This window comes from Sapajus apella, unplaced genomic scaffold (assembly GCF_009761245.1).
Source record: "Sapajus apella isolate SASKATOON/1434 unplaced genomic scaffold, GSC_monkey_1.0 scaffold142, whole genome shotgun sequence".
NCBI lineage: Eukaryota > Metazoa > Chordata > Mammalia > Primates > Cebidae > Sapajus > Sapajus apella.
Window position 1 is genome coordinate 2,502,744 of NW_022437082.1, and position 20,418 is coordinate 2,523,161.

At 38.6% G+C, this 20,418-nt stretch overlaps 1 protein-coding gene across 3 annotated transcripts in view; it reads right to left on the minus strand.

The window, feature by feature from the left end:
• GABRA3 (gamma-aminobutyric acid type A receptor subunit alpha3) overlaps positions 1-20,418 on the minus strand; it is a 250,190-nt gene that overhangs the window by 81,145 nt on the left and 148,627 nt on the right. For all 3 annotated transcript variants that reach the window (XM_032264162.1, XM_032264160.1, XM_032264161.1), the window contains one exon: positions 4,680-4,900. In XM_032264162.1, the coding sequence (XP_032120053.1) occupies positions 4,680-4,900 (221 nt within the window). The remainder of the gene's footprint in view (positions 1-4,679; positions 4,901-20,418) is intronic.

The following is a 20,418-nucleotide window of genomic DNA, read 5'->3' on the forward strand; positions in this document are numbered from 1 at the left end:
TCTCTTCTATTTGCTTACTGTCTTCTACCCATCCACATCTCCTCCTCATTATTCTGTACCTCCATCCACCTCATTCCATATACAGCCTCTCTTCTGTTTACATCTACTCCACTCCATTCTTTCCACAATTGTGTGAACTCTTATCTCTTTTTCAAACTCTTCTCTTTCCTATACTTTATTACAAGCATGCCTCTCTTCCATCTATTCCTTCACTAATGCTCTGTTTATCCAAATTCTCCTTTATATATTGCATTCATTTATATCTTTTCTCTGTCCTATCCTCCCCACCTTCATTTCAACCTTTATATATAACCTCATAACCTTTCATGCAATGTGAGAAGAGGTGTCTCTCTCTTCCTTTCAAGTGAAACTAACTGTAGTTTTGATAGCATCCCCTTTATGGTATTTATGAGAACTTGCTGTAAGTAAAGTGTTATTTCTATGGTGTCTTAAATCTTTTTCTTGCTACTGGATCTTTTGTACTATCTCACAAATTTGTGTCAGTCTTTCCTTTGAAAACAAAAAAAAATTTATTTAACCCCTGAATGTAGCTATGATACATCCCTCCCTTTCATTTTCAAACAAGCTTCTCAAAGGTATTTTCTATGTGAACTGTCTCCACTCCAACTCTTAGAACTCTCCATTGTACTAGCCACTCTATGGAAACAGTGTATGTGAAGAATACTAATATCCTCTATGGTACCAAACTTAAGACATACTTTGTAAAATGTGTAAGCAGGCCAGGCGCGGTGGCTCATGCCTGTAATCCCAGCACTTTGGGAGGCCGAGGTGGGTGGATCACGAGGTCAAGAGATCGAGACCATCCTGGTCAACATGGTGAAACCCCGTCTCTACTAAAATTACAAAAAATCAGCTGGGCATGGTGGCGTGTGCCTGTAATCCCAGCTACTCAGGAGGCTGAGGCAGGAGAATTGCCTGAACCCAGGAGGCGGAGGTTGCAGTGAACCGGGATCGCGCCATTGCACTCCAGCCTGGGTAACAAGAGCGAAACTCCGTCTCAAAAAAAAAAAAAATGTGTAAACAATAGTAAAGTACATGAACTTGCAGCTACACTACCATATTAATAATGCTGGCTCAACCATCTACTACCCAAGTGAACTTGAAAAATTATCTTACCCACAGTTTTTCATCCGTAAAGTGGGATAGTAGTACCTATCTCATACAGTTGTTAAAGCTGTTACAAAGAGTATAAAAGCAGAATGATTAGAACATTGCCTTTCATATTGTAAGTACTATATTGATGTTAATTAACATACTTATAATACTATTAGTGGTGTTATTATTGATAACTTTCATTTTTTTGAAACTTCACTCCAGTTTATCAGTCAAGATGGGTTAGGTTAATATGCAGTAGGAAACAATCTGAAAATCTCAGTGTCCTAATGCAACAAAAGTTTATTTCTCACTCACACTATCTGTGGATGGGGCAGGGGGAGCCACTCACTTTTACGTCATCTTCAATAAGGAGCATAGAATGATAGGGCCAAGACTACCTGGCATAACGCTACTTACTGTGGCCAGGGGAAGGCAACATGGCGCATTATGTATTGGATCTCGAAAGGCTTCCCATCCTCCCTCAGAGCTGACACATGCTATTTACACTCACATTTGGTTAGCCAAAGCAAGTCATTTGTCCATGTCGAACCTCATGGCTCAGGGAAGTATACTTTGTACCCAGATGGAGGTGAACTGAAAATATTGGAAACTGGCAATATTGACTGCCACACTTAGCTTTCAAAATACTTACTGCACACTGTTAACAGCTCCATGACATTTTCTTCCTGGTTTCTTTCATATCCAACTGCTATTAGACTTCTTTCCCTACAATCTACAATCATGTTAAGTTTATCTTGTCCAAAATTAACCTTACAGACTTATCTAAATTTGTCCTAACTTTCATATTGCCTGCTCCAGCCTATAGTACTATCTTTCACCCATATCATTTGGATACCTACTACCTTCACAACTCTTCCTTTCTGTCATTCTGAATTTGTCTATATTTACGGCATATTTCCTCAAGAGATCATCACTTCTCCATCTTAATCCATTGTTCTGAATTGGAACACCACTTCTAATCTAGACTATTTCAGCTGTTTCCTAATCATTTTCTCTAATTCCAGCCTTTTACCTTCAAATGCATTATTTACACTGTAACTACAGAGCCATATATAAAATAGAAAACTGACCACTTCACTCTCTTGCCTAAAATATGTCCTTCCATTCCCAGCAACTGCTCACTTGGTTTTCTCTGTCTAGAGTGTCCTTCCTCTCTTCCTTCTGCCATTACCTACAAGTTTCTTGACTCCATTCTACTTACACAATAATATAAAACACTAATGATAATACTAATAATCAGGAGCCTACCTGTTGCCTTATCCAGGGACTCTTCTCTCAGCCCCACCCAAATGAATGAGTTAGATGACCCACCTCTCTAGCATTTTAGTTAACATTATTTGCTATTATCCTATTAGTCTTTCTTCCCTGTTATATTGTGGTTGTCTCAAGGTCAGAGACCATGTTTCATTAATGTTTGCATTTCCAGAATTTAGTTTAGGGCCATGTATATATTAGGAAGTCAAAACATTTTGGCGAATGAATTAATAAAAGAAAACTTCTCTTTCTTCCAGCTACAATTTCCCTCCCTCTTGTTCATCTCCTCCCATGTCTCTTCCCTTGCTTCTCTATGTCTTCTCTTCTTTATTCCTATCTAGCTACTATATTCTCTTCATCACATTCTCCTATCACTTTAGGATATCCTAATATCTAATCTAGTTTCTTTATTTTACACCATCATATCCTTTGTCTTCTCAACTTTTCTCCTCTTTTTTACCTCTTTTCTCATATTCTCTCTCTTTTCAACATTCTCATTTCCCCAATATATATGCCTCTATGTACTCTATTTAATTAGTCTTCCCTCCCCTCTCCATCCTCATCTTCCCACTTCTATCCACTTTCCTTCTTTATTATTTTATCCCCTACTCTATGCTCATTTCTTCTCTATGTTCATTCCCCTCACTGTCTCTCATCTCCTCTCTCATCCAACTTCTCTCTTAAGAAATTATTATTACCCTATTTTCCTTGACCATCTTCCCATCTTCCAAATTATTGTAGGGAAAACACCAACAAATAGCAAATTTGAAGTAGCGAAGGACTAGTATACAGACAAACACACTTCATTTGTTCACCACGTATTTACCAGGCATGCATTATTTGAGGTTTGTTCTGCAAAATAGCAAATACACCAATTCTAAATAGCCATAGAAGCTCCACTATACAAAATTAACACTCATTAATGTTGGAGAAGCGTCAGGAAGTGATAACTGACAGAAGAGGAACAATCAAAAGCATAAAAAGCAAACCCAAGAACCAAGAAAGATTTTTAGTATTGGGGAAAGAATCTTTACTGAAAATGCTTTCTTTTTCTTTTTTCTTTTTTTCTTAATGCTTTCAAACTTATTTTTTTTAACAGCAAAATTCAATGCCTAATAACTCTATGACAAAAATAATTCATGAAATACATAAAATTGTGATGTTTTTATCCATTGGGAGGTAGAAAAGTATGAAATATATTTTATATTTTATGAAGATTTCTCTCTATATATATGCACACACATATGCACACACACATAAACACCATAGATTGATAGATAGACAGATAGATAGATAGATAGATAGATGGAATCTTAAATTGTTTGTAAAATTCACTTATCATCATCCTCAGCATCCTAAAGTAATGTGGCATAAAATAAATATTACTGTATTTTTAAGTTTATGTTTATAAAACACTGTATGTTTCACAAAATACCCATAGTTATCTCATTTGATTCTGACAGCTCTGCATCATAGGGATAGTTTGTTGCTTCAGTTAAACCTAGTCGATTCTAATTATCAGTGTTCATGCCTGTGTATATGTTTTTGTGAATCTGTGTATTTAAGTGTCCTTGAATATGTATGTCCTTCTGTGTTATTCCACATGTGCCTTTCAGTATGCATACATTTATAAATTACAAACATATACCTCTGTGTTTCTAAAAATGTTCATCTGTACATCTCCCTATTTATGTGTTTATTAGAATATATATGTCTGTGAGTATGTATGCATACAAATGTATTAGGAAGTGTATACATACCTGTATATTTCTTTTTTTTTTTAAGTTTAAAATGTTATTTTTTTTTAATTGGTTCTGGGGTACATGCGTAGATCATGCAGGATTGTTGCATAAGTATACACATGGCAATGTGGCTTGCTGCCTCCATCCCCATCACCTACACCTGACATTTCTCCCTCTCCGACCTCCCCACCCCTCCCACTGCTGTCCCTCCCTTGCCACCCCAACAGACCCCAGTGTGTGATGTTCCCCTCCCTGTGTCCATGTAGTCTCATTATTCAACACCCGCCTATGAGTGGGAACAGGCGGTGTGTGATTTTCTGTTCTTGTGTCAGTTTGCTGAGAATTATGGTTTCCAGATTCATCCATGTCCCTACAGAACACAAACTCATCGTTTCTTATGGCTGCATAGTATTCCATGGTGTATATGTATCTGTACATTTCTAATCTATAAACTTGAGAGAATTTGAAAGGATACTCTAAAACATTCTGCTTTCAACCCCAGTCCTACTCCTAATATACTTTGGGTGGGAGTCACCACTCTCTGACCTCATTGTATAGAGGAGGGTCCCGTTGTCTACCAATCTGAGCAGCTTGTTGGGCGTGGTCATGTTATGAGCCACCGATTTCTTGCCATTGTGGAAGAAGGTGTCAGGTGTCCAGATCTTACTAGCCAGGAGATTGTTCAGTGGAAGGATTTTCATGGGTCCATCAAATTTCAGTCTTTCATCATGCCATGTCTGTCGAAAAAATACATCAATAGTGTACTCCTAGGGACAAAAAGAGAGAAAAACAATATTTCAGTTGAGTTCTGGTAAGGGCTCACAGTGCCCTTAGCAAATATTAATTGCCTTGCAGCATTTCCTCTGATGCAGAGAAGCAGCAGTCTATTAACGTAGCTACTGGTGACTAAGGCAAATTATTATGATTGAAGAATAATGCCATGGTGGTTAATAAACATGGGGATAACATATTTGACAAGGCATTTTTTTAGGAAGATCACTGTCAATACATCCCCACACACCACGCAAGCTGATCGCAAGACTTTGCCTTATGAGAAGGCACGTGCTCCCTTCTCTATGCAGTAACACACATAGAAAAACAAGTTTCTTACCTTGTCTCTACTGCTTGATGATCCCATATGAACATCAAAGGCCAATATAAAAATAACCACCAAACTAAAATCTTACATTTCATCAGACATTTCACCTGAGCCTCAAAATATCAATATGTCTGATTAGTGAATAGTTTATTATCCTCAATAAATAATGAAATATTATAGATAAATAAGAGAAGAAACAGATCTTATGTATAAATAAGAAAAAATGAGAAAATGAACAACAAAGTCATGAAATAGATAAAAATTGCTAATAAATATGAAGAAAATATTCAAATTTGCTGTTTATCTACATACAAAACAAATTAATAAATGTTACAGGTATTGATAACAGCATAATAAATTGTTTGAGTATATCTTCTTACAGCTATTAATTATAAAACCTGAACAACAACTATATATAATCTATATTACTTGAAAACAATGGGGTGTGACTGAAAGCAGACAGAAACCTAAGGTGAGTTTACCTTTGAAAGATATCAGCAGCAATAGATTAGAATTGTGAGTTTGTGATTTTTCTTTCTTGAAAGCGCTTCCCTATCCTAGAATTCATGTGGCATATATGACCTTACTGGCTCAAGGTGTCAGAGAATTTGGAATATTAGGGGTGGAAAACTCAAAAGCAAGAGAATCCCAGAAGGGATGGACCTCCAAATCTGAATATATATTCTGCCAAAAGTTCTGGCTGATCACTATACTACACAGAAATGGGAGAGGCCCTGGGGCCCAGTTTAAAAAAAAATAGGCAGAAACAATAGGATAGTGGTCCACTAAATGAAAGAACTGAGCTGGGTGATGTTTGTGAATTTGCTGCCATTTAGACTGAAGGAATTCCTTAATCCATCACAATCAAGTGGAAGAAATCTGAAAATGTATTAGCTTATCAGAGGAGAAGCTCAGGATTGGGAGATGAAAATCCATGCAAAAGTCCTGGGAGCAGGAGAACCACTGAGAGTCAGAGTCTCAAAATCTGAGTACAAAGCCTGACCAAATCTTTGACCACTGAACTACACAAGGCACAGGGGACAGTTCTAGATAGCCACATTTAAAAAAAAAAATGAAAACCAGAATTTGCTGAAAAATCTTTGGTTTAAAATCCCCTAATGACTTCTAATCATATGAGAAATGAGCTTTTCCCTGCCATAAGTTGGCCCTTGCTTTCCTCTCTGAGTTATTATCCAAACACTTTTTTCTTTAAAGTTCAGCCATTCTGGCATTTCTCTTCCTTTAGTATACCAAGAGCATTCCTGCCTGCAGGTTTAAAGATCATATAATTGGTTGTCTAAACTGGAACACTTTTAAGAGGAAGAGGAGGCGGGACTCTGGCAGATGAGGAGCTGGAACTAGACTTTCACATAAAGCCAAGATCCTGAAGAATTTAGCAAAAGGGTGAACTAGGTTAACTTAACTAGACAAAATCAGCTCACAACACAAAAGTTCAAAAAAGAAGGGGGAGGAGTTGAGGAAAAGGTGTTTCTACTGAGACATAGCAACCTTAATTCTAACCATATGTAGGATTGATGTCCAAACTATACTGTCTGCCTGATCTGAAATTTACAAGCTGAGAACTTAACATAAAAAGTGGTCTTAAGCTGAGTATACCACTAGATTGACTTGCAAAGCAAACACAAAAAAATTGGAAGGACAGAAACACAAATTAATACTTGCTTAAAATTACCTCACTGTCCTCCACAACAAAACACCTAAGGAAATGGTTACAAGTAAAGATCGACAGATATAACATAAAACTGAATTAAAGCCCCTCCAAGGACTTCATATAATTATCCAATAGTGATTATGAAAAAACTATAATTAAAACTATAAAGGTTATGAGGGGAAGGGAGAAAGAAAAAGTAAATTTGAAAAAGATCTATCTAGTTGAAGTTTACTTTCTGTAAAGGAAAAATAGTAATTGAAAATTAAAACTCAATGTGTGTGTTACAGAGCAGATAAGATATTACTAAAGAGATATTAGTGAAATGGAAAATACATATGAGGAAAAATTAGTTCACATTTTAAACATACCACTGATAGAAAATACGAGAGGTATAGTACTATGAAGGATAAAAGTAAAAGTTTCAGTATACATGTATTACAATTCTAAATGTGAGAGATTAGAGAACATAGGGGAGAAACAATAGTCAAAGTACTAATGGACTACAATTTCTAGAATTGCTGAAATATATGCATCCTTAGCTTCAAGTACCATAATGAGTTGCAAGCTCAATAAATTAAAGTAGATCCCAGCCAGTACATAATTAATTTAAAGAATACCAAAGAAGAGATTTTAAAAGTTGCAAAACAGAAAAGACAGACTACCTACAAAGACATGGCCACTTGACTTATAACTACCACTTATGTTGACTTCTTAAATGCAACAATAGAAACAAACAAACAAAAAGAAACAATAAAAATAGACTTTGAAAATGTTGTTGGGGACAGAGAAAGATGGCACAATAGAAGTCTCCACTGATTGTCCCTCCCCCTGCAGCAAGGACACCAATTTAACAACTATCTATACACATAAAAAAAGCACCTTCATAGGAACTAAAAATCAGGAGAGCGCATACAATACCTAATTTTAACTATATATCACTGAAAGAGGCACAGAAGAGGAAGGAAAAACAGTCTTGAATCACTGACACAATCCCTCCCCCATCCCCTGGCAGTGGTGGCGTGGCATGGAGAACTGTTCTGTACACAGACAAGAGAGAGAGCACAGCAATTGTCAGACATTAAACTAGTACTTCCCTGTTAAAGCAGAAAGCAAAACCAGATCACACTTAGCTGATACCTGCCCATGGAAGGAGCATTTATCCTAGCCCTAGACAAAGGGGAATCACTGATCCCAGCAGTCAGAACCTCAGTTTCCACAGCTTTGCCACTTCAGGCTAAAGTGCTCTGGAGCCCAAAGTAAACATCAACAGCAGTCTAGGCCACAAGGGCAGCAACTCGTAGTTGATTCCTAGTGCTAAACTGTGCCCGGAACCAGTGGCTGATTATGGCGAGACATGTGACCCATGGAGACACCAGACAGGGCAGCTAAGGGAGGGTCAGCTTTGTTCCTCCCCTAACGCTAAGCTGCACAGCTTGCAGCTCCAAAAGAGATCTCTTCCCTCCATTTGAGTAGAGGAGAGGGAAGAGTAGGGAAGACTTTGTCTTGCATCTTGGATACCAGCTTGGCCACAGAAGGATAGGGCACCAGTCAGAGTTGTGACAACCTTTTTACAGGCCCTACCTCCCAGATGACATTTCTAGAAACACAGTGGGTCAGAAGGAAACCCATTGCCTTGAAGGGAAGGAACCAGCCCTGGCAAGATTACCTGCCAATGAAAGTGCCCTTGGGCCCTAAATAACCAGCAGTGATACACAAGTACTATGTGGTAGGCCTTGGATGCAACTCTGAGATTTGCTAGCTTCAGGTGACACTTAGTACATTCTCAGCTGTGATGGCTATGGGATTAGATTATTTCTGCTTGAAAAAAAGTAGAGGGAAAAGTAAATATGATTTTTTTCTTCCACCTTAGGTACAAGCTTGGCATCAGTGTGTTAGAGCATTAAGCAGGCTCTTGGAGACCCCAATCTGAGGACTTGGCTCCTGGAACCATTTCTGGACCTGCCTTGGGCAAGACAGGAGGAGACTAACCTGAAAGGTGAGTCCCAGGCCAGGAAGTATTCAGTACAAGCTAACTGAAGAGCTTTTGGGCCTTAAGAGAAGATCAGTAGTGTCAGGCAGTACTCTTGTGAGGCTGTGGTGGTGGTGGCCATGAGATGAGACTCCTCATAGAAGAGAGAGGGTGGAGTAGGAAAGATTGCATGTTATGGTTTGAGAGCCAGTTCAGCTGCAGTACAAAAGAAAAACCAGGAAGATTTCTAAGATTTATGATTGCAGTCTCTGGCTCCCAGACAGCATGTCTAGATCTGCCAATGACCTAGAAGTACTCACCACCCCAAAGGGAAGGACACAGGCCTGGCTGGCTTTGTCATATGCTGATTGTAGAGCCCCAGGGCCTTGAGTGAACATAGGCAGTAACCAGGGAGTAGTTACAGGAAGCCTTGGGTGAGACCCAATACTGTGCTGGGTCCAAGTCTGACCCAGCACAGTCACAGTGGTGGTGGCTATAGGGGTGCTTTTGTCACTTCACTCTCAGCTTCAGGTGGCTTAGAACATTGGGAGAGACTTAATTTGTTTGTAAGTTAGTAAGAGAAGGGGACAAAAGTCTTTGCCTGGTAATGCAGAGAATTCCTCCAGATATTGTCTAAGACCATTAAGGCAGAACCTCTACAAAACTGCAAGAACCACAGTGTTACAGAGGTTGAGGTGACCCCGAAAACAGATACAGATTAGATCACAACACCCAAGTCCTTTCAAATATCCAGAAAGCCTTCCCAAAAAGGATTGGTACAAACAAGTCCAGACTGAGAAGACTATGATAAATACCATACTCTTCAATGCCCAGACCTGTTGAATATCTACAACTATAAAGATAATCCAAGAAAAACATGATCTCTGCAAATGAACTGTATTATTTCATTCTCCTGATGCTAATGAAGACATACTCGAGATTAGGTAATTTATAAAGGAAAGAGGTTTAATTGACTCAAAGTTCAGCATGGCTAGGGAGACCTCAGGAAACTTACAATCATGGCAGAAGGGGAAACAAACACGTCCTTCTTCACATGGTGGCCGCAAGAAGTGCCAGACAAAAGGGGAAAAGCCCCTTATAAAACCATCTGATTTCATGAGAACTCTCTCACTATCATGAAAACAGCATGAGGGTAACCACCCCCAGTAATTTCATCACCTCCTACCAGGTATCTCCTATGACACAAGGGGATTTTGGGAACTACAATTCAAGATGAGAACTGGATGAGGAAACAGTCAAACCATATAATTCCACCCCTGGTGCCTCCCATATTTCATATCCTTATATTTCAAAATGCAATCCTGTCCTTCCCACAGCTCCCCAAATTCTTAACTCATTCCAGCATTAACTCAAAAGTCCAAGTCCAAAGTCTGGTCTGAGACAAGGCAAGTCCTTTCCACCTATAAGCCTGTAAAATCAAAAGCAAGTTAGTAACTACCTGGATACAATGAGTGTACAGGCATCGGGTAAATACACCCATTCCAAATGGGAGACATTGGCCAAAACAAAGGGGCCACAGGCTCCATGCAAGTCCAAAATCCAATAAGGCAATCATTAAACTCTAAAGTTCCAAAATGATCTCCTTTGACTCTGTGTCTCACATCCAGGCCATTCTGATGCAAGAGGTGGGCTCTTGTGGCCTTAGGCAGCTCCACCCTTATGGCTTTGGAGGGTACAGCCCTCCTCCCAGCTGCTTTCATGAACTGGTGTTGAGTGTCTGTGGCTTTTCCAACTGCATGATATAAGCTGTTAGTGAATCTACCATTCTGGGGTCTGGAAGATGGTGGCCCTCTTCTAACAGCTCCACTAGGCAGTGCCCCAGTGGGAATTCTGTGTGTGGGCTCCAACTTCACATTTCCGTTCCACACTGCCCTAGCAGAGGTTCTCCATGAGTGTTTTTCCTTTGCAGCAAACTTCTTCCTGGACATCCAGGAGTTTCCATACATCCTCTAAAATCTAGGTGGAGGTTCCCAAACCTCAATTCTTGACTTCGGTACACCTACAGGCTCAACTTCATGCAGAAACTGCAAAGGCTTGGGGCTTCCACCCTCTGAAGCCATGGCCTAAGCTATATCTTGGCCTGTTTTGGCCATGGCTGGAGCTGAAGCAGCTAAGGATGCAGGATACCATGTCCCCAGGCTTCATGAAGCAGGGGGTTTCTGGTCCTGGCCCACGAAACCATTTTTTCCTCCTAGGCCTCTGGGCCTATGTTGGAAGGGGCTTCTGTGAAGATCTCTGACATGTCCTGGAGACATTTCCCCATTTTCTTGGTGATTAACATTCTGCTCTTTGTTACTTATGAAAATTTCTGCAGTCAGATTGAAGTTCTTCCCAGAAAATGGGTTTTTCTTTTTTGTCGCATTGCCAGCCTACAAATTTTCTGAACTTTTATGCTCTGTCACCTCTTGAATGCTCTGCCACCTCTTGAATGCTCTGCCACTTAGAAATTTCTTCCACCAGATACCCTAAATCATCTATTTCAAATTCAAAGTTCCACAGATGGCTAGGACAGGGGCAAAATGTCAACAGTCTCTTTGTTAAAGCATTAAAAAAGTCACCTTTGTTCCAGTTTCCAACAAGTTCCTAATCTCCATCAGAGACCACCTCAGCCTGGACTTTTTTGTATATAACACTTTCAGCATTTTGGTCAAAGCCATTCAAGAAGTCTCTAGGAAACTCCAAACTTCCCCACATCTTCCTGTTTACTGAACTGTCCAAGTCTCTAGAAAGTTGCAAACTTTCCCACATTTTTCTGTCTTCCTCTGAGACCTTCAAACTGTTCCAACCTCTGCCTGTCATCCAGTTCCAAAGTCACTTCACATTTTCAGGCATCTTTACTGCAGTGCCCCATTCTGTGATACTAGTTTACTGTATTAGTCTATTATCACACCACCAATCAAGACATACCTGAGAGTATAACTTATAAGGGAAAGAGGCTTAATTGAATCACAGTTCAGCATGGCTGGGGTGGCCTCAAGAAATTTACAATTATAGCAGAAGGGGAAGCAAACCCATCCTTCTTTGCATGGTGACAGGAAAGAGAAGTGCCAAGCAAAAGGGGGAAAACCCCTTATAAAACCATGAGATCTCGTGAGAACTCACTATCACAAGAACAGCATGAGAGTAACACACTTACGATTCAACTACCTCCAACAGGGTCCCACCTGTGACACGTGGAGACTATAGGTAGTACAATTCAAGATGAGTTTTGCGTGGGGACACAGCTAAACTATATAATAAACTAAATAAGGTACCAGGGAGCAAACCTGGAGAATCAGAGCTATGTGACCTTTCAGAGAGATAATTCAAAAATGTGTTGAGGAAACTCAAAGAAATTGAATATCATACAAAGAAGAAATTCAGAATTCTATCAGATAAAATTAACAGAGACTGAAATAGTTAAAAAGAATCAAGCAGAAATTCTCGAGCTGAAAAATGCAATTGGCATACTGAAGAATGCATCAGAGTCTTTTAATAGCAGAATGAGTCAAGCAGAAGAAATAATTATTGAGCCTGAAGACAGGCTATTTGAATATACACAGTAAGAGGAAACAAAATAAAAAATTAAAAAACCATGAAGCATGCTTACAGGAACTAGAAAATAACCTCAAAAGGGCAAATCTAAGAGTTACTGACCTCAAAGAGAAGGTACAGAAAGAGATAGAGGTAGAAAATTTATTGAAAGGAAAAATAACAGAGAACATTCCAAACCTAGAGAAAGATGTCAGTATCCAAGTACAAGAAGGTTATAGAACATCAAGCAGACTTAACTCAAAGAAGACTATTTCAAGAACACTTCATAAATAGGAACACTTTTACACTGTTGGTGGGAGTGTAAATTAGTTCAACCATTGTGGAAGACAGTGTGGCAATTCCTTAAGGACCTAGAAATAGAAATTCCATTTGACCCAGCAATCCCATTACTGGGTATATATCCAAAGAATTATAAATCATTCTACTATAAGGACACATGCACACGAATGTTCATTGCAGCACTGTTTACAATAGCAAACACCTGGAACCAACCCAAATGCCCATCGATGATAGACTGAACAGGGAAAATGTGGTACATATACACCATGGAATATTATGCAGCCATCAAAAACGATGAGTTCTTAGTCCTTTGTAGGGACATGGATGAACCTGGAAACCATCATTCTCAGCAAACTGACACAAGAGCAGAAAATCAAACACTGCATGTTCTCACTCATAGGCGGGTGTTGAACAATGGGAACACATGGACACAGGGAGGGGAGCACTAAACACTGGGGTCTGTTGGGGGGAAATGGGGGAGAGATGGGGAGTAGGGAGGAGGGGAGAGATAGCATGGGGAGAAATGCCAGATATACGGGAGGGGGAGGAAGGCAGCAGATCACACTACCATGTGTGTACCTATGCAACAATCTTGCATGTTCTTCACATGTACCCCAAAACCTAAAATGCAATTTAAAAAACCCATAATTAAACTCCCAAAGGTCAATGATAAAGAAATGATTATAAAAGCAGCAAGAGAAAATAAACAACATACAATGGATCTCCAATACATCAGGCAGCAGACTTTTCAATGGAAACCTTACAGGACAGGAGAGAGTGGCATGACATATTTAAAGTACTGAAGTAAAAAAAAAATCTTTTACCCCAGAATAGTAAATCTATAGAAAACATCCTTCAAACATGAAGGAGAAATAAATAATTTCCCAGAAAAACAAAAGCTGAGGGATTTAATCATCACTAGACCTACCCTACAGGAAATGCTAAGGGAAGTACTTCAATCAGAAAGAAAAGAACATTAATGAATAATAAGAAATAATCTGAAGGTACAAAACTTACTGGTATTAGTAAGTACATAGAAAAACACAGAATATTACAACACTATAAGTGTGCTGTGTAAACTACTCTTATCTTCATAGAAAGACTAAATGATGTACTAATCAAAATAATAACTATAACAATTTTCCAAGACAGTACAATAAGATATTAATAGAAATAACAGAAAGTTAAAAAGTGGGGGGACAAATAAGAATTTTTATTTGTTTTCTTTTTGCTTGTTTGTTTGCTTATGTGAACAGTATTAAGTTGTCATCAGCTTAAAATAATGGGGTATAAGATAGTATTTGCCAGCCTCATGGTAAATTTAAACCAAAACCACACAATGGATACTCAAAAAGTAGAAAGTAAGAAACTAAATCATATCATCAGAGAAAATCACCTTCAGTAAAACAATGGCAGGAAGGAAATAAAGAAGGAAGAGAAGATGACAAAACAAATAACAAAATGGCAGGTGTAAATCCTTGCTTATTAATAATAATATTGAATGTACATTGACTAAATACTATAATCAAAAAACATAGTGTGTGAATCGATGAAAAAAAAAAAAAAAAAAGAGCCAGTAGTCTATTGCCTATAAGAAACACACTTCATCTGTAAAGACATACATAAACTGAAAATAAAGTGATGGAAAAAGATATTCCATGCAAATGGAAAGCAAAAAAGAACAGGAGTAGCTACACTTATATCAGACAAAATAAATGTCAAGACAAAAACTGTAAGAAGAGATGAAGGACACTATATAATGATAAAGGGTTCAATTCAGCAATAGGAAATAACAATTGTAATATATATGCACCCAATGCTGGAGCACCCAGAAATATATAGCAAATATAATTAGAGCTAAAGAGAGATAACCCCTATGATAGCTGGAGAATTCAACACCCCACTTTCAGCATTGGACAAATATTCCAGACAGAAAATCATTAAAGAAACATTGGACTTAACCTGCAGTGTAGATCAAAGGAACCTAATAGATATTTACAGATCATTTCCTCCAGTGGTTGCAGAATATACATTTGTTTTTCCCTCAGAACATGGGACATTCTTAAGGATAGACCCTATGTTGGGCCACAGAACAAGTCTTAAAACATTCAAAAAAATTGAAATAATATCAAGCACATTCTCTGACTACAATGGAATAAAACTAGAAATCAATAACAAGAGAAATTTTGGAAGCTACACAAACACATGGAAATTAAACAATATACTACTGAATCACCAATGAGTCACTGAAGAAATTAAGAGAGAAATTGAAAATTCCTTGAAACAAATAATAATGCAAACACAACATACCAAAACCTATGGCATACAGTGAAAGTAGCGCTAAGAGCAAAGTTTGAAGCTATAAGTGCAAAACACCTATGAATCAATCTAACCAAAGAAGTGAAAGATCAATACAAGGAAAACTATAAAACATTGATGAAAGAAATTGAAGGGGACACCAAAAATGAAAAGATATACCACATTCATTGATTGACATAATTAATATTGTTAAAATGACACTATTACCCAAAGCAACTTACAAATCCCTACCAAAATACCAATGACATTCTCCACAGAAAAAGAAAAAATGAATTCTAAAATTTATGTGAAATAACAAAAAGCCTTTAATAGCCAAAGCAATCCTGAGCAAAAAGAACAAAGCTGGAGGTATCACAGTAACTGACTTCAAAACTTACTGCAAAGCAGTAAGTTTTTGTTTTTACTAAAAACACAAACAAAAAAAAAACACATCATGGTGCTGACATAAACAGAGATACATGGACCAATGGAACAGAATAGAGAACCCAGATATATATCCACACATTTACAGAGAGTTCATCTCCAACAAAGGCAGCAAGAACATACAATAGAAGAAGGCAAGTCTCATTAGTAAATAGTGCTGGGAAAACACAATAACTCATATGCAGAAGAAAGACTGCATATAACTCATCCCCATCTCTCATCATACACATTAATCAAATCAAAATGGATAAAAGACTTAAATTCAAGACTTAAAACTATGAAAATACTGGAAGAAAACATTGGAGTAATGCTCCATGACATTGGCCTGGGCACAGATATTTCGGTCAGACTCAAAAGCATGGGCAACCAAAGTAACAATTGACAAATGGGATTCCATCAAGTGCAAAAGTTTCTACACAGTAAATGAAACAATCTTCACAAAGTGAAGAGACAACCCACATATCAGGAGGAAATATTTGCAAAATATCCATATGATATGGTTTGGCCGTGTTCCCACCCAAATCTCATCTCGAATTGTATTTCTCATAATCCCCATGTGTCATGGGAGAGGCCCATTGGGAGGTAATTGAATCATGGTGGCAGTTATTCTCATGCTGTTCTTGTCATAGTGAGTGAGTGAGATCTGATGGGAATCCTTTTACTTGGCACTTCTCTCTTCTGCCACCATGTGAAGAAGAATGTGTTTGTTTCCCCTTCTGCCATGATTGTAAGTTTCCTGAAGCCTCCCCAGTCATGCTGAACTGTGAGTCAATTAAACCTTTTCCTTTATAAATTACACAGTCTCAGGCAGTTATTTATGGCAGTGTGAGAACAGACTTATAAAGTACATTAGTACCAGGAGGTAGTGGGGTGCTGCTATAAATATACCTGAAAATGTGGAAGCAACATTGGAACCTGATAACATGCAGAAGTTGGAATCGTTTAGAGGGCTCAGAAGAATACAGGAAGGCCAAGTGCAGTGGCTCACACCAACACTTTGGAAGATCAAGTAATCCCAACACTTTGGGAGGCCACAGTCAGTGGATCACTTGAGGTAAGGAATTCAAGACCAGCCTGGCCAACATGGCGAAATCATGTCTCTACTGAAAATATAAAAATTAGCCAGGCAAAGTGGCATATGCCTGTAATCCCAGCTACTCGGCAGGCTGAGGCAGGAGAATTGCTTGAATCTGGGAGGCAGAATTTGCAGTGAGCGAAGAATGCACCACTGCACTCCAGCTTGGGTGACAGAGTGAAACTCCATTTCCAAAAAAAAAAAAAAAAAGACAGGAAAATGGGGGAAACTTTGGAACTTCCTAGAGACTTGAAGGACTCAGAAGATGGAAGATGTGGGAACGTTTGGAACTTCCTAGAGACTTCTTGAATGGCTTGGACCAAAATACTGATAATGATATGGACAATTAAGTCCAGACTGATATGGTCTCAAATGGAGATGAGAAACTTGTAGAGAACTGGAATAAATATAATTCTTACTATTCTTTAGCAAAGAGACTGGTGGCATTTTGCCCTTGCCCTAGAGATCTGTGGAACTTTGAACTTGAGAAGAATTTAGCCTATCTGGCAGGAGAAAGTTCTAAGCAGTAAAGTGTTAGAGAGGAAGCAGAGCATAGAAATTTGGAAAACTTGCAGCCTGAAAATGCAATAGAAAAGAAAACCCATTTTCTGGGGAGAAATTCAAGCTGGCTGCAGAAATTTGTATTAGTACTGAGGAGTTGAATGTGAACTGCCAAGACAATGGGGAAAATATATCTGGGCATATCAGAGACCTTTGCGGCAGCCCCTCCCATCACAGGCCTGGAGGCCTAGGAGGGAAAAATGGTATCCTGAACCAGGTCCAGGGCTCTCCTGCTGTATGCAATCTTGGGACTTGGTGCCCTGCATCCCAGCTACTCCAGCTGTGGCTGAAAAGGGCCAAGGTACAGCTCGGGACATTGCTTTGGAGGGTGCAGCCCCAAGCCTTGGCAGCTTCCACATGATGTTAAGCCTGCAGGTGCACAGAAGTCAAGAATTGAGGTTTGGGAACCTCTGCCTAGATTTCAGAGGATGTATGGAAACTCCTGGAAGTCCAGGCAGAAGTTTGCTGCAGGGGTAGAGCTCTCATGGAGAACCTCTGCTAGGGCAGTTTGAAAGGGAAATGGTGGGGTTGGATCCCACACGCAGGTGCCCACTGGGGCACTGCCTAGTGGAGTTGTTAGAAGAGGGTCACCACCATCCTACAAACGCCAGTATGGTAGATCTACTGATAGCTTGTACTATGCACCTGGAAAAGCTTCGGACACTCAATGCCAGCCTGTGAAAGAAGCTGGGAGGGGGGCTGTACCATGCAAAGGCACAAGGGTGGAGCTACCCAAGGATGTAGAAGCCCACCTCTTGCATTGGCATGACCTGGATGTGAGACATGAAGTCAAAGGAGATCATTTTGGAACTTTAAGATTTAATGACTGCCTTATTGGGTTTTGGACATGCATGGGGCCTGTAGCCAATTTGGCCAATTTCCCCCATTTGGAACAGATGTATTTACCAAATGTCTGTACCCCCATTGTAACTAGAAAGTAACTAACTTGCTTTCAGTTTTACAGGCTCATAGGTAGAAAGGGCTTGCCTTATCTCAGATGAGATTTTGGACTTGGACTTTTGAGTTAATGCTGGAATGAGTCAAGAATTTGGAGGAGTGTTGGAGAAACATGATTGTGTCTTGAAATGTGAGGACCTGAGGCTTGCTAGGGGTCAGGGGCAAAATGATATGGTATGGCTGTGTCTCCATCCAAATCTCATCTTGAATTGTAGTTCCCATAATCCCCACATGTCATGGGAGGGACCTGGAGTCATGGGGCATTTACCCTCATGCTGTTCTCATGATGGTGAGTGAGTACTCATGAGATTTGATGGTTTTATAAGGGGCTTTTCCCCCTTTGCTGAGCACTTCTGTCCCTACAGCCGTGTGAAGGGGACATGCTTGCTTCCCCTTCTGCTTTGATTGTAAGTTTCCTAAGGCTTCCAAAGCCATGCAGAACTGTGAGTCAATTAAAACTTTTTCTTTCATAAATTACTCAATTTTGGGCAGTTCTTTATAGCAGCATGAGAATGGAGTAATACACCATTTGACAAGGGATTAACAGCCAGAAGATATAAGCAGCTCAAACAACTCAATAGAAAACATAAATAAATAAATAATTCTGTTTTAAAGTGGGCAAAGATCTGAATAGACATTTCTCAAAAGAAGCCATACAAATGCCCAATAGGGATATGAAAAATGCTCAATGTCACTAATCATCAGGGAAATGCAAAACAAAACCACAAAGAGATATCATCTCATCTCAGTTAAAATGGCTTCTATCTGAAAGATAGACAATAACAGATGCTTACAAGGATGTGGTAAAAGGGAAAGCTTATACACTATTGGCAGAAGTGTAAATTAGTATAACCACTATGGAAAACAGTACGAAGATTCCTCAAAACACTGAAAATAGAAATACCATATAATCTTGCAAATCTCTTACTGGGTACATAACAAAAAGAAAGGAAATAAATATATCCAAGAGCTACTTGCACTCCCATGTTGATTGCAGCACTATTCACAATAGCCAAAATATGGCATTGACATAAGTGCCCACAAATGGATTAATGGTTAAAGAAAATATGGTATATATACATAATGAAATACTATTCAGCCTTAAATATAAAGAAATCCTGCCATTTGCATAAACTTGGATGGAACTGGAGGTCATTACATTATGTAAAACAAGGCAATCGCAGAAAGGCAAATATTGCATATTCTCACTCATATGTGGGAGCTAAAAATTTGATCTAATGAAGATAGGGAGTAGAATGATGATTAGTAGAGCAGGGGAAGGGTAGTGGTGAGGAGGGATTACAGGACAACAAAGAATATAAAGACATTTATTACCACTGAACTGTACACTTAAAATGGTAAAGTGTATATGTATTATTTTATCTCAATGAGTAAAAGTAAAATTAATAAATAAATATTACTGAAGAAAACACAATGTAGCTATATGCTATGTACATACAAGAGACACATCTAAAGATGTAAAAATGTAGAAGGTTTGAAAGCATTGTGATGGACAAATATGTGTGGGAAAATTTTAAACATAAAGGTAAAGCTATAAAGTACAGACAGAAGGGAGTACTTAAAAATATTCTTCGAGATAAAGTATCGTTACACTAAAAATCGAGTATCTTGAGTGGAAAATGTAACAACTCTAACTTTGTGTCAATAACATGTACTCAAAATATATAATGGAAAAACTGAATTAAAAAGAAAAATCAACAACCCTTTAGACTCATGATAAGTGAAAGACCAATCAGAGAAATAATTTATAAGTTTAAAAAATTAGAACAGCCCAATTGGTAAGGATGAGCTAATAAACACTCGCAGACTTATCCACTTAACATATAGTAAAACACACATAGCACATTTACTTCCCCACCCCCGCCACACACACACAAAAAAGACCATGTGCTAAGACATAGAGCAAATCTCAAGAAACACAAAAAGGTTCTATTTTCCTGTAGACAATTCTCTTTCAATATGAGGCATTAAATTTTGAATTAACAAAAAAGCTTTATAGTTGGAAATTGAAAAACACTATAAAAATTTCAAGAAACAGAAAAGAAACCATAAAGGATATTTGAAAATCTTTAGAAGTGAACAATATTGAAAAATGTTTACATATGAAATCTTCTTTGGGGCTCTTAAAGTGGTGCTTGGAGGGAAACTGATAGGCATAAGGATGCCTTAAAGATAGCCTTTAAGGAAAAGGAAAGCCAATAAGTTAATCTATCTCAGGAAACCAAAAGAACCACAGAGTACCCCAAGGAAAGTAAAGAAAGAGATGATCCAGATAAATCAGTGAAACAGAAAGCAAAAATAAATAATACAGATGATGAACAAAACAAACAAAAAAACAGTTTACTCTGAAAACAC